We start from the raw sequence: 16410 nt of genomic DNA, 5'->3' as shown, positions 1-16410 counted from the left end.
CAAAAATAAAATATTTTTGAGTCTGTCTAAACTTCAAAATTATGAAGAAAATATCCTGAGTCAACATGAGAATTTGACAGACTTGTTTAATGGGTTCCCTGAATAATTAACAGAGGAATATTATCCATCCCTGGAGCAGAGCATAAACACATACCTTGAATAGCAAGACTCACCTTTTATAGTGAAATTAGAGTATCTAAAAGGAATCCTCCACAAACAGGGTTTCAAGCACAAATCAGATGTCTAACAAGATTGAAGTCTTAATACTAAATAACTGTTTAAAAAATCATACCAGGCAGCCAAGGAAATGTCATGATCGGTCATAATTTTGTCACACAAAACCAGCTGACATGTAGCCAAAAGGTCCTGGAGTCTTTGATGTTTACCAAATTCCTGGTAAAAATTGTCCAAAAATATTTTAGCCTTGATAAATGAGCTGTATTCTCCATTTGATTTTAAAAAAAAAGATGAGTTTGGCCTGGATACCTGATCTTCAAAAAATACAAAGGGCACAATTCCACTCTCTTAAGTAAGAGATTTGACAAACCAAAAAAAATAGCAGACATTATTAACCCCAACTCCCTCTCTTAAAATGCTAAGGCTTCTTGCCAAGGAATATAAATCAGCAATTATTACATTATAAAAATCATGTACTGATTCGTTAGCAAATTTCCTATTCTGAAAACATGACTTAACAGCATTGGCAAATGCACCTATCTTGCAGACTTTCTACTTTCAAAGTCTCTGTTTCTCAAAGCAGATGTTATTTAATAATCATAATCTCCTCTGGTTCACCCATTGAGAAGAATAAGGTCGTGTTCAATTAACTACTGTAAAAACAGTCTGCCATTAGTGTCAACTGTTAGGTCCTTTTGTAAGGAGTCAATGTCTGATTGTTGTTTTATGTTTTTGGGCATTATTTTTAGTTAGTTATTTTCTTTTCGGGGATTTTCTTTTTTTAAGGACACACTCCTAAACCCTTTGTGCAACCAAAGTTAAAAAAGCAGATATACTAATTTGGCATCAGTGACTGATCCCGTGACGTAAAATAATGTAAATTAGAGCAGTGTGGAACTGCACTGAACATTGGATAAAAGACGGCACATCAAATACAGCCATGTGGTGTAGCTCTTGGTGATGACTGTTGTAGACACATCTCTGAGAAGTGATTAGCGTAAGAAATGTAAACTTTGCTCGAGTATTTTTTGAGGTGGAGATTGGATTTTGGTTTTGTTGTTATATAAAATAAGACTTTCTGTGATTGATTGTTTATTCTTTGCTTTTGTTACTTAGTATATTTGTCAAACATTCAAATAGTCAACTTGTTGGGAAAGTTGAGCAACTTTCCCAATTTTGGTAGCGCCATCTGTTATAAAAAGTTTTTTTAAATAAAATATGATATTTTAACTGTTATAAAATGGCAAAAAGTTTAATTTTGAGGGCAGGGATGGGTTTTGTAAAAAGTTGAAAATGCTAATAACAAGTAAAATCATCATTAAATCTGACCCTAATGAAGATACACAAGACCCTATTTATCTCATCAAAATTTAATAGAATCAATCCTCTTAACATACAAACTCCCTGTAAAATTTCAGAAATTTTTGACAGAAAGCACAGGAGTTATTAAGAGTCAAAGAGGGTGAACAAAATCGTGCCCCAGAGACACACACTAATAACCATATATACAGAAATTACCTCCAATTTTTTTTTCATTTCTCAATGTTTCAAGGTATCCTAAGTCCAAAAGTGTAAAAATCTGGGAAGTCATATCTGCATACTTTCCCTCTTTATACAGCCAGGAAAGTAAAAAAGTGTCAGATTTGTGACCAACATGTACGGTACATTAAAATTATCCTTAATGATAACTCCATCAAACATTAAAAACAAAAATACATGATTTTTATAACATGCAGATATGAAGTATAGGAATATTTTAGTGCACTTGTGTGAGATATGGATCATCATAAAGAACTTGCCATACACACAAAACTTTTACTTCATTATTGAAATGGATACAAACACCCAGTTTTCCAGCTTTGAAAATCTCAAGGGCTTCAAGGGACCTAATGAGGTCGATTTGTTATAGGTTGGCTATCATGCCCTCTTCTGAGGCATATTACAGTTTTCTGCTGGAGATATTCCAAGGTTCATGTGAAGGTAGCATCATTTAATATGTTCCACAGTGAAAAGTTTACCCTTCATCAAATTTGCAGTATAAAAATTTTCAATGCTCTTTCTATATTCAACTTTTGAGCCTTCCATTTCTAAAAGTCGAACAATTAAAAAAAAACTAAATATTCAGAATCAAATAGAAAATCTGACCATTCAATTTTTTTCACATATGCAGAAAAAATGGAATCAGTTTTTCAATTTTAGTTTACATACCTACAGATAAAAAGGAACTGAAAGACAAGTCATTGACTTTAATGTTAATGTATTTGCAAAATAGAAAAGGGGAAATTAAGAAAGGTTCTATGAAGACCATGTTAGCAGAGAAAGTTTTGTATACAGAAATAATTTTAACTTGAGAAAATAATAAATTCTTGGAAATGATCAGACAGTAATACAAAAATGTAAGAAGTCCTGGTTTAAAATAGATCTAAATAAGAGATGTAAAGTCTCATTTGATCTTTTGGAAGTAATTAAATCATAACATATTTCTTCTAGGATAAAATTTTTAAAGTGCAATTGAGTTGGCACCAATGCTTGGTGACCTGATGGATAAGGTTCCTCCAAAGTGTTCTATTCTCTGTTTGTCAGTTCATGTGAGTGTCAGTTCATGCAAAACAAACCAGTGACCTGCTTTATCTGATCCTTTGTCAACCTCTCCTACAGCTTCCCTCAGTCTTCCCAAGCATGATTTTTCTTTCTAGTCCATCATGTGTGTGCATATGATGGATTAGAAAGAGCCTTTTTTGGCACATGGCCAAAAATGGATTCAAGAGACATCTCAGGTTTCATGGCTTCTAGGATTGAGATATTTGTTTTCTTTGCTGTCCATGGCATCTTTAGGAGTGTTCTCCAAATCCAGAACCCAGGCATTCAATTTCTTCTGCTCAAACTTTCTCTGTGTGTGTAGCTTTCATATCCATACATAACAACAAGATAAGAGAAGACAAGAGATCTTACTAGTCTGATCTTGGTCTTAATAGTTACATCCTTATTCTTCATGATGGGTTGAAGATGTGACATTGTGTCTTTTCCTAGCAAGATTCTTCTCTTAAGCTCCTCTGTGCACCTTCTATCTCTGGTGACTATGACTCCAAGTAATACAAACCTGTCCATAACTTTGATTGTCTCACTGTCAATCTCAAAACTGTCAAGTGGTCCTGTTAATATTACTTTTGTTTTCTTTATGTTCAATAATAATCCAAATTTCTTACTTTCATCCCTGTTATGTTTTACCAGATAAGTTAGATCTTTTTTGTTTTCAGTATGGTAATGTCCTCAGATTATTGTTAATTATTAATGATCTGTCCTCTTATCTTCACGCTCACTGTCTCTTCCTCTAATCCTGTATATCTCATTATGTATTCTCTGTGAGATTGAACAGAAAGGAGGACAGAATACATCCCTGTTGGAGACCCTTCTTGATATGACACTAATCGATTTCACCAGCCTCTGTTCTTACCATGGCCTCTTGTTCCATATATAATTTTTTTAGCAAGACTAAAATTTGTTTTGGTACTCCCATTGTTCTGAGTACCATCCAAAGGATTGAGTGATTAACAGAGTCAAGTGCCTTGCTATAGTCAATAAAGCAGAAATAGATGTTTTTCTTTTAAAATATTTTGGCTTCTATTATTCTTCTAATGTTAAAAATTTGGTCATGGGTACCTTGACCATGTCAGAAGCCAGTTTGTACCTCAGGCATTTCAAATTTCACAATAGGTTCCAACTTCTTTTGAATAATTTTTAATAGAACCTTGCTGGCATGAGAGATTAGGGCAATGATTCTGTTGTTAACACAATTTCTTGGATCTCCTTTTTTTGGGAATAGGAATGATCTTTTCCAATCCCTAGTCATACTCTTGTCATTTACACTAACTGGCACAGGCTAGTCAAAGCATTAAGAACCTCTTCACCAGCCTCCTAAAATAGTTTGATAGGGAGACCATCACAGCCAGGAAACTTTCTCCTTGGGAACTGGCCCAGTGCCCATCTAACTTTGTCACTGGTGGTTCAGAGCTGTACTTGTGAAAGGTAAAAAGGATCTGGATGGTCAAATCATATTTATATTTCTCAGTACATTCTTTCATCTGGCTTTGATTTCATTTGCTTATGTTAAATTAGCACCATCACAACCTTGAATGATACCTATCCTCAAGCTCAGATTTGCTGGTTATAGATCTGATGCATTGATACAGTTCCCTCACACAGGCCTTTCTTGCAAGGCACTGCATTCTTGCTGGAGGAAGCTTTCTTTATCCTTCTTAATGTGTTGCTGGAATTCTCTGTTTAAGCGATGTACTGTACCTCTGATTTCATCTTCTGAAGTTTCATATTTCTTCTGCAATTTTCAGAGTTTTGACAGTCAGTCATCTTGGATCTTCTTTTCCTCTTATGTTAGGGATCTTGTCTTCTATTTCCTCTAGAACAACTTTGCATATATCCTCCCACAGGTTCTCATGTGTTTTGTCCATTTAGTTCAAGGTTGAAAATCTGTTCTCCAGTGCAATGGAGAAGTCATTGGATATGGCATCCAAACAAACAAATCTTATCGGTTTGTTTGTTTGGAACAACTGCTCTTCTTAATTTGATGCATATTCTAGCAATCATGGTCTGTTTCACAGTCAGTGCCTGGAAATATCTTTGCCACTTGGATAACACTTCTCAATCGCCTGCTTGCAATAATGTAGCTAATTTGGTTTTTGTGTAGTCCATCGAGTGAAGTCCATGTAAAAAGTCTGCAACAGTGATTCTGAAAGCAGGTATTGGCGATGAAGAGAGTTTTCTTCACAGAACACTACCAGGCAGTTTCCAGCTGCATTCTTTGTTCCTAGCCCAAAAATGCCTGTTATTCCCTTTGTCTTCTGATTGCCCACTTTATCATTCCATTCCCCTGTGATGGAAAGCATGTCACTTTTGTGAGTGGTAGTGATGGTGTTCTGTAAGGCTTCATAGAATTCTTCTATTTCTTCCTCCTTTGCATCAGTTGTTAACATCACCATTATACAGGTGTACGCATTAACAGGATAGCCTTGAATTCTGAAAGCAATAATCCTCTCATTTACCAGGCAGTAACCTAGCGATTCTTCTGGTCAGGACAATCATCACCCCATTTTTCCTCTTGCTCTCATGCCCAGGATAGTAAACAGTGTGATTCCCTGAGAGAAAATAGCCCATGCCTGTCCATCTAAGCTTGCCTAGAATATAAATCCCATTTCTCTCCATTTCATGCTTCACCATCTCAAGCTTGCCCTGTGTTATGCTTCTTACATTCCAGGTTCCGACACTGAGTGTGTTCTTCATAAAGCTTGAAACCGTTCCTGTAACTCTTGTTTTCTCTGCTGTTGGATGTTCATTTGACTGTAATCTTGTAGCTTCATCATAAAGCTATGGGTTAAAATCAAATGAACATCCAACAGACTAGAGTTGCTATTTGTTTGTCCTTTGCTCTTCCCCAGTAGCCAGTGAGCTTCTTTCCAACGTGGGGTCTCATCATTCAGCAGTATGTCGCACCTCAAACATTTCTTATTTTCCATCAAAAGTAGTTTGCCACTGCCTTCTAACCATATACCAGATTTATCCTCAGCCTTAAGGAAGAGGTTTCCAAGGGTGAGAATGGAGATGTGATTACATGGGTTTTGGAAATGTTGGCCAACCAGACTTCCTTAAAATCCCCTTAGGGTAATATCAAGTCCATCAGTGTTTTTGACAGGAGAGAGCCTAAAAACCAACATTCCCATACACATATAAACATTACTTTTTATGGAAATTACATAATAATTCCAAATGTAAAACTTAATGATTTACACAAATATATATACAGTATATCAATATAAATCAATTAGTATTAATCAATCAATTTTAATTTGTTAAATGTAAACTAGTAAAATTTTTTAAATGTTTTTGTCTTTATTTTAAAATTGTCAAAAATATTAAAATAAACTGAATTAGTCAACAATTCAAAACTTAAAGTTTTAATTCCATCAATTTTTTTTTTTACTTTCTCATCATACAAGCTAATTTGTTTGTTTAAGAAATAATTATTCACTATAGTCTACAGCTTTAGAATAATTAAAAATAATAAAATGTAATTATAATAATAATAGTATGTAATTACATAACATTGATGATTAGGGTTTGATATCAATGCTGCATCCATTAACTTAACATTGATAATCTTCAACATTATTTCTTTTAATGCTAGAGCTATTCTATGATATTTTAATTAATGAATATAAATGGTGCAAAAATACATACAATTGTGCTATCATATATAATTAAATACCCACAAAAAATGACAGTTTAAAATTAAAATTAGGAATATAATATAATTTTAAAATAGAAATCAGATTAGATTAGAAATCTTTAAAAATAAATTTCTGAAATCACTTTTTTTACTACCAAGCTATATTGTAATTAAGTAATTTTGTTACTACATATATACAGTAACATTTTTTTTGAAACTAACATTATTATTCTTAACTTTTACTACTACTTTTATATCTCCATTATTATTAAAAAACTTAATAATGCATAATTTGTCAAGTATTAAATGTAGCCAATATTCTAACATTTTTTAATAGCTATCAATTTAACTAACCTTCTAAATTTGCCATGGAAAAACGATAGCTGTCCATCCGAGGAGTCGGCATAGCAAGTTTTTCGGAGCCACATCCTTTCGTCATGGACCCAATGTTGTCTAACCCCTAAAATTTAAATAAAAATATTTCAATACAAGTTTGGTACATTATAAAATTTGATTCTGTAATAAAAATGTATAAACAGAAAAGTGCTGACTGATTATGCAATAAAAATGAATAATTTGTTTAATGTATAAAACAAAACTCATGAATTTTAAATTCTAAACAATGTAAGTGTTATAAACAGTTAATGATAATACTATAAGTATTTTTGTTATGAATGTTTTTATATGTTTTTTATTATTAACAATATGACATAAGTCTATCAGAATAAAAAAAAATCAAATAATCTATAATTATGTAGAATAGAAAAACATCCTTTGTTATCTGGTGAAATTAATAAAAACACTATCTGAACTTTGCTTCTTTGTAAAAATTTCTTTATATTTCAACAGAAATAAATAAACTTTGCTTTAAGCATTATTCGAAAATTAAATCCACCATAAATTTATTTTTATAACCAAAACTATGGTAAATTTAATAATTTAATTTATATTAGTTTTTTATTTTAAAAAAATTCAAATTCAAAGAACTGTAAAACATCTGTGCTAGACCCAGTTTAGAGTAAAAACAGCGTCTAGCTATAAGCTCATATTGTGGTTTAAACTTCGGTTGTAAAGACACAAATCGTCGATCTTTGAACCTGATCTAAACGAACTTCGGAGAAATTTTGGCAATTACATTTATTGCTGTTACTCCCAGCTTTTAGACACTGGTAAACTAATCGGATGAATCATTTCGTTACGTCACTAAAATGACAGAGAACGTGAACGTCGGAAATTGACGAAACTTCACGTGTTTTCGATAATATAATTCGGAGACATCCGATCATCGTAGAAAAAAGTTAAATAGCTAAACAAAATTCATAAATCATTTACGGTAATATCGTAAATGATTTAAATCGTAAAAACCGTAGATCATCATCTGTGCTAGACCCAGTTTACTTTGGATTATTTTAATTCCACTATAAAAATCGTCAAACAATCGATAACTGCTGTTTTATAGTTAATAAGCCGACATTTTCCCACCCAAATGTTTAATTTTGTATCCAATTCGATTTAAAATATACATGAATCTAGATTTTGGAAATCTGTATTGAATTAGAAAATCCTGATCAGTATATAATTCTAAAGCAGTGATTCCCAAACATGGGATCGCCAATTATTTTATGGAATCGCGTAAATTCTAAATTCTTTTTCATAATTTAATATTTTTTAAATGTTGTTTTCCTTCTAAAAATATTTTTAAAAAACCCAATAAAGAATTCAAACCTAATACAACGAATTTTGTTTCAAGTGACAATATCATCTCTGATTAAAAAGCGCCCAGGACTATCATCATCTACTCCCATAAAGATTTATTGTTTTATAACGTCAACAGTTTTCTTGTTCGTTTAAAAGATACCTCTATATAATTAAACTGATTTAAATAAATTGTTTTATTATTTCTCTCTTGTAAAATCTGTCACCATCAAAATACAATATTTTCTCCAAAGCGAAAGGCGTTTGTCTGGTAAAAACAAAAAAATACTGTACAACTTTCTGGTATCTACGGAACTAACCAAATTCCAACGTAAATGCTGATATTCTAAAATTTTATTTAGGCTAGTTAATAATGATCAATTAAATAAAATTTTAGTTCTAGTACTATTTTGATTTTGCACTATTCTTTCGTTTCGTAGCTGTCGAGACGAATATCACCTGTGAATCCGTTAATAAATATCTATAACACAAACGCGATATCAATTCATAATTAACACCTTAATAAGAACCAGTTTCCCATAAAAAATCTGGGAGGCACTCCCCCGACAGATCTCGCCCGGCCCATGTCGTGTTGTCATATAACAATAAAACAAAGCATCCATTCTTAATCAAATTCTTGAAAACAACGGAAGAAACAAAACAGTGATGATTTCCATTCTTGAAACGAGATGGAAGAGAAAGGTGCTATCTAGACTCGCCAATAGTCAGATCTAAGAAGTTTTGTCTAGAAATCAGTATTCAAAGTTTTTGAATGGCGGGCCAAATCGCGCATAAATCGTAGGCAGGCGGCCAGAAATCTTTTGCATATTTATATATACTAAAAGTAAGCATATTGCTATCATTCATAAGTGCTGAGTCGAATATTTTAGTGAGCTGGATTAACGTGTGCTGCGATTGAGACTTGACCCGGGGAGACGTAGTTTGGGTACCGGTGATCTAACCGATATCTAAGAAATGTCGCTCTTCCAATGCGATTTTTCGTAATTCGTGGTTTTAAATAGAAGTCGAGGGCCTAGAGCAAACTACTCAATGTGTTCTTAGAGATTTCATACTTATAAATCATACTTCAGTGTAAGAAAGCTGGTTTAAATATTAACAAATCTGACGACCCAATTATGCATTTACAATTTTTAAAGTTATCTCACAAAATAAACTTTTTTTCAGTCTTTCTCCATAGTTTAAAAAACTTATTTTGTATTTATTAATTCTCAAACTCTTAGTTCATAAACTTCTGGTAGCAATTTTGCCAAAATTACAATCGTGTTTTAACTCAAAGGATCATTATTAAAAATCACAAGCCGCTATTTTTAGATTTTTATACGAAAATAAACATATATTATACCAACACATTTTAGATTTTAGTTGTTATATTTCACTATCTTTTTCAAAATCTAAAATTACAATAAACAAACAATATATAGTTAAATAAAATCTCCATTATTCTCAAATTACTGATCTCATCAAAATATACAAAATAATTAAAAATTTATTAGTCCCAAAATACAAATATTTAATACAGATTTTAAATGCAATTTTGTCCACATCTAACCAACAGCGGATCCAGAAGAAGACTAATCAAAGAGGCTAACACAAAAACAGTTGAATAATTAATAAGTACCTTTTATTAACGCGTGCACGACCGATTGCATTGCTGACGATCCGACAAACTTATTTGTCATCATAAATGTTTTTAAAAACAACGTTTTGATGTTCGAACAAATACATTTTAATTTCATTTTATGTTGATGGGAAAGCTTAAGTCCGTGTAGATCCGCCAGTGCATCTAACATCATATTCTTTCAACTTTCTTTCATTATCCAGAATAAATACCTAAAGATAGATTTAATCTTTTACAGAAGCTCAATAATAAAAATCTCACAAAGTTACAGAGATCCAGAACAATTTTATTCAAATATAATTCTAGTTTAGCACTAAAAATTCCAATCGTTATGCTCTTCAACAGAATTTTCAGATAGCCACTCAGTAAGCACTGAAATCACCAAAAACATTGTCAAAGTATAGCTTTTGAATCTGTTAACAACCTTCATACCGTTTTACATCTTTAAAGAAAGTCAAGTTTATATATAGTAGCCTTTCCCGTTCTTGAACTAGGACAGGCAATCCAAATTAATATTCTAGTATTCTAGTGTATTTTATTCATTTCAGAATTAATGCAAAAATTCTTTTGGAAGAATAGGTAACTTTAATTCTCAAATAGTTATTCAATCTTACTGAATGACGGGACAATCATTAGACCAAATATTAAAATAATAATAATAATGAATTTGAAATTGTGGATTGGAGAGATACTTATTCGGTCGAATAGGTAAGCAAATTAATCGCCAAACCACTGACAGAAAAACGATCGATCAAAACACATAGGGGTGAAAGCAACGACTAAAAATAACGTTCAAAGAGTAAACTTCGAATTCGTTATACACTGGATACGTTATATTTTAGTAATAACTTCACTTTATTCAGGAAACGACTTTAATAAGTTACTGTAAATATCATAACGGACAAATATCACTCTTCCAAGAAACAGCAAGAATGATATATTTCCCAATATTGTTCCAAGTAAAAAGAAAAACGGAGACAAAGAAAACAATTTCTCTGGCGATTCGTAATGAAACAATATATCGGAACGCAAAAGTATACCAGTGTCGACTGGAACACTTCCAAGTCACGCGACCGCCTCCAAGGTTTCGCCAAAGCATTCATTAATGAAAATCTATAGAAGTAAAGATAGATGGACGACATCCGCTACATCCGAAATAAGGTTCCGGCACGAAATGGTCAATGTAAGCAAGCCACCAGCCTAGCTACAACTGCACATGCTAGTTTAGAACCCCTGCGAAGCCAAGTACTACTTTCCCTAACCTCCCAAAGATTTAACCCATTTCATCCTTGGACTCGTCTATCCTCTATTCGTGTCTTCTCGGTTAACCGCCCTCACCGACTCTTCTAATTTTACACGCTTCGGGAGCAGCGCCCCGCATTTCCCTTCTGACAAAAACACCCTCTACGCACCCGACGACCTCTAAACTGTCTTTTAACGCCCAGCCAATCTCCGTAAAAGGGAAAGAAAAAAGGCGCACACCCTTGACTCGGACATTGGATTCACCCATCAAATGAATGAACTTAAGGACATGGAAGTGGTCCTAACAGACAAGAAAATCAACAAAGATACTCGAAGAGGAACTTGTCGTTGTATGACATCGAGAGCCACGTGGCCAACATTTGCTAACTTCTATTTATTATTCTCAGAATCTGTAAACATGTTACAGATTCCAAAAAAGATAAACATGAATTCTCCTAGTAATCGGAAACGGATGCCAGCACGCGTCAGAGACCCATCCCTTCGAAAGAATTAATAAAAACTGATGATAGTAGTATTAAAAATCTTAAGACATGCCATGTTCGCATCCACTCTATAGATCTAGTCCTCCTATATTTTTTCTCGCGTGATGCTAACGTCCCAAATGGGAATCCTACTTACGTGAAACGTGACCGGAAGGTCTCTCGTCCGTCCCCCGACCGGATCCGGAGCATCGATCCTAACGCGCGGCCTGCATCGCGACCTCCCCGGTTCCGTCCCGCTATTGGACCGAAGCGGGGGTGACGTCATTCCACCGCAGTCGCGTCGCTACACACTAACGTCCGAAAGGACCGGGAAAAAAAGAGGTAGATCGGATACGGATAAGGTTCGCCCCCGTAGATAGTTCGGGGGAAGTAAGACCAGGTGAACTCGAACACGTGATACCAACAAACACCTGCTCGGTTCGCAGCTGCGCCGCACCACCTGCTCCGCATCAAAAACGAGAAGATTAGTTTCTGGCCCAATCCACGCTTCCTACTCGATCGCTATTCATATATGGTACACGCTCAACACTGACCATTTCTCGAACTAATACACGTCGCAGCGCTAAGCGCAGGATGGCAAGCGCTAAGTCCACGAACCGCACGGCACAGATCGGATATCAGCAAAAAAAAACTATAAAGGAACATTTGGTAGTTATCATTATACAGCATCCGTATCTGATCTATTAAACTCGAGGTCTAACCGTACACTGTTGTGAATACGATGAGAACGAGTACAAATAATGTAGTAATGAAGTCGAAACGGTAATTTAGAATGTTAACTTTGCCTAGATAGATAGCTTTTCTGCAGCATTTCGTACTGGCTAGAAAACTCAGAGAAAGAAAAAGCCTCTCCTCCTCCCAATACGATCGAACGCCATTTGTATTATCATGGCGACCGAGACAGGCGCGAATGTCCGATATAGTACCTCGGGAGCCGTAAAAATCGATAAATGACCTTACTTCGGCGTCGTCTTCTACGTCGATTCCGGGGTCATCGTCGTCGCTGGTAAACGAACCGCCGGATTCCATCCTATTTCTGTTCCAGGCCGAGCACGGCTCGTTCCTCCTAACACCCACCACCCTCGGTAAGCCCAAATTTAAACGGGGGATGGCCGGAGGGTCGCCGACGAAGTACGGCGGACGGCCCGGAAAGGCCTTTATCTACAGATGCAAGATCGGATCGGAAACTCTGGTGTATCGCTGTCAAAGATACGATGAAAGGCCGATTGGGCCGGTTGGGGGTCCGCAAGTACCCTTTAGCCTCGGCCTCACCCCGGAAAATAGGTCGCGTCGACCGCGACGGCAGTTGCGGACTGGTTCATTCCGAGCTGTGGCGAGCGGGCAGAGCGGAGGGCGAGCGCCACCAGATGCTACACCAGAGCGCATCGATGAATGAAACGAACTACTAAAAGTTAAATCTGGCCGTCGAGTCATCGTTCCGGGACGTGTAGCTGCACTTTTTCCGTCGTTGATTGGGATTAATTCTTTCTACCGGAAACACCTGTCTATGTTTACTAGAGAGAAATTCAAAATCACTTTATAGACATATGTGCAAAACAAAAAAAGAATAAATAACAAAATAATAATTATGAACGAGGTCAGCGAGAATGCAACTTGCAGTATCGATCCATGAAAACCAACTTTCGAGGCCGAATGAAGATACGTAAACTGTGGAAACGGGCCAAGTTCTCGACCGACAGACTCGCCGCTAACCTACCAGGGAGCTTTATAGTGAAATCGAACAAACTCGGTAAAATTAACTGTCTCATCTATCCCACTAACCCGTAACATGGGCCTTAAATAATACCAATCAGTCACCTACAACGGATAAAAGAAATACCTCCAACGCCTGAAACGATATTTTCTTATCCGATCTAGTTTATAGCATTGATGTTAATTCACTAGAGATTGGCTATCTTCCAAACCATCTCCCGCAGATCTGCGAAAAGTGAAATCTTAAACAAACTCAGACCTTCGTTAAATAAATCGACGATGGGCGTAACAAGGAATTAAGAATCGATAATTTCAAACTGGGGGGAACCACACCTGAACGACTATCCATCAATTTAAAGAAAGAATAGTTGCACAGCAAGACTAGCGCTTTTCTACGGTAGCAATACTTTCTCGAGTTACACACTGCCATAACACCTCCGGTCCGCTTTAGAAGACGAACGAGAAAACGTATCGGCCGATGCCATTAAATTACTCACTTCCTCTATTTCAGACGCCTTTCCTATTTGCGCTGGGAACGTTGATTCGATAATTTCATCATAAAACCAGAACTGCAACCGAGAAAAACGGGAAGCCTAATTCCCATATTCCCTTTTCTCCAATAAATTCGTATTTAAATGTCGCTACTGCAGAACACTCCGAGACTAATGCTTGGCCAATTTATATGGAACAAAGCCAAGTCTATTGACAGATGAACGAAGACAACCCAGTCTCCTTAATAACAAAAGGACAAGAGTCGGATATAAGTAATGTAAAGAGAAAAGGATCCCAACGAAATAGTAAAAATACTACTCGGTTGTGGACAATATATCAGGATCCTCTGTAACGGAAGAAAGAAGGCACAAGCTATCGCCCAAGATATCTGCAATGGATGAAACAATCTAAGATGAAAAAGCACGTGAACCAGTTGTTCCAGACCAGTTCATTTCGTAACATTTAACGAAAATGACAGGACGCAACAATCGAATAATTAAAAATAAGATGAAAGCGAATATTAGGCTACTTTATGTATATTAAGATTAGATTTTTTTCTTTTTTGTTAGAATAAAACCTAACGAAAATACGAAAAGCCAATCAAGCTGAAATTTATTTATCATTGTTATTTACAAATTCTTAGCTAATATTTTCTTCATCGTATCAGGATCATTGTAATAGAAAACTTTTTTCAAATTTGATTTACTCTCAATCATATTTTCCTTTGCAATCTAGTCAAGTAGATCCCATAGATTTTATACTTTACGCCAGTCTATTTTTTTAACGGCAGATGCCATCTCTATCTCGAACTCGAACTCGAACTCGAACTATCATCGTCCAAACCACCTGTCCCTCATCCGAGGCAGATGGCACTCGAGTAAATGTCGGCACCTGGACCATCTGCCATCCCTAAAAATCACAACTCGAATTTTAAACATCTCCAGCAGTTCTTTAAAACGTTTAGGCCCGCCGGATTCAAGTCTTCCCGATCACAGAGACGCGACGAAAAACCGAATGAATAATAAACTTACCGCCAGATCGTACGGAGAGGAAAGAGACCTGCTCCAGCTATCCGTGGCACACAATCGAAAGCACATGCTGACGTACTTCCTACTGCCAATCGACTGGCGAAGTAAACCAGAAGAAGATTATATATGAGGAGCCGCCAGGTGGTAAATCGAGGACAGGTGGATGAGAACCACTCGTCCGAATCGGATCCCCGGCAAGACTAGCTCCGCCCGGGGCTACATTCTCTAATCGGCACGTGCCGCTTCGCGTGGCCGACGCCACCCCTCGAAGAAGAAACAGCGATACGATGCGATGCCAAGGCGAAGAGGCGCATGTCGCTTTCCTCATCGATCGGATAGGCAGATGCTTTTTAATTGCTGTCCAAACTCGAGTCGATCCAATATAGAAACTTTCGACCAATCATCTATTTATCTCAAGAATGCCGACGATTAAAAACGGCCTTGCACTTTTTACATTTCATACGAAAAAATATAGCTTAGCTTCTCCATTACGAATAGAATTAGAGACAATAAATCATTACTAAATTATTCGACGAGAAACAACCGTTTACTAACATTCAACTTCTCTAAATTTGACGATTAATGACTAGAGAACTCGATTAATATAGCTCCAATTGAACTTTTCGTGTCTTTCAATTCAATAATTTTATATATATATAGGAATAATCGAAACGCAAAAATATTATTAAGCAAAACAGACTTTTTCGGATGGCTGTCGGGTGGAGTTTCAGTCATAAACCAGCTTATCAACGATAGACTCCTCTGTGACGGTGTGCATGCATAAATAGTTCTGTCAAGAATGAACAGTAGAGGTTTTCCCGCATATTCAGAATCTCTGGGAGAAAAGAGGACATTAAAGCCGAGATAAAATGCTCAGTTTCGCAAAATAATGCACTGAGGAAAAAATTTGCATGGATAAATAATTTGCTATAGTTAGAATCGCCCAAAGACGATAAATTGTAAAATTTATCAAACATAAAATTTAAAAATTAATGAAAACCATTCTTACACTTTATAACTGCTTCCTCTTTCTTAGAAGTTTCGCCTTTGTCAGAAAATATCGAAATGCGAAGTCAGTCAGGAGGTGGAAAATCATCTGAATATTTTAATTGCCCAGAGTGAAGACTGACTTTCAGCGAGATAATGTGCAGACATTCTCCTCTATTTAGAGTCATTTATTAATCAAGAAAGTTGTTAAAGTATGAAGTTATTTTAATTCATTGTTATTCTGTCATTGTCCTCACTCTAATTATTTGAAAATTTTAGTAGTGTCCACTTTGTTGTTTTGTAGTCATGCTACGCAAAAAAGGATGCAAAATAAATTGAAATAATCAAAATATAAAGATTTCATATCATATTTGAGATTGTTATATTAATCGTCCTATAATAAATTTACATATTATAAAAACACACAAATTATTAATGATGAAATCAAGTTAAAATGGATTTTGTTATGTCTCTTATAAATTTAAACGTTATGCACAAAATAATTAACTTTAAGTACTTAAGCTGCAAATATTGTTTGTTATCTATCAAAAATAACAAACAGATTGCGAAGAAATTAAACCTTATATCGAAGAAATTAAAAATTGCATATTGAAATGTTTTCAAAATTTACAATTACGTAAAGTAACCGCTATAAAGTATATGAAAAATTTCAAAGTTCCAAGTTACTCAGAAGAA

The 16410-nt window shown here is 35.4% G+C and overlaps 1 protein-coding gene across 7 annotated transcripts in view; it reads right to left on the bottom strand.

The window, feature by feature from the left end:
- pico overlaps positions 1 to 16410 on the bottom strand; it is a 108372-nt gene that overhangs the window by 43271 nt on the left and 48691 nt on the right. For 3 of the 7 annotated variants that reach the window (XM_067281414.1, XM_067281418.1, XM_067281421.1), the window contains one exon: positions 6770 to 6875. In XM_067281414.1, the coding sequence (XP_067137515.1) occupies positions 6770 to 6875 (106 nt within the window). Of the gene's footprint in view, positions 1 to 6769; positions 6876 to 11630; positions 12365 to 12454; positions 14091 to 14730; positions 15214 to 15736; positions 16024 to 16410 lie in introns of those variants that run through there. The other 4 variants (XM_067281420.1, XM_067281419.1, XM_067281417.1 and 1 more) reach the window with 4 other exon arrangements.

Source organism: Centruroides vittatus, unplaced genomic scaffold (genome assembly GCF_030686945.1).
Source record: "Centruroides vittatus isolate TY-2023 unplaced genomic scaffold, ASM3068694v2 contig_918, whole genome shotgun sequence".
Classification (NCBI taxonomy): domain Eukaryota; kingdom Metazoa; phylum Arthropoda; class Arachnida; order Scorpiones; family Buthidae; genus Centruroides; species Centruroides vittatus.
Note: the sequence above shows the minus strand (reverse complement) of the source record. Positions and strands in the feature narration are given on the sequence as shown.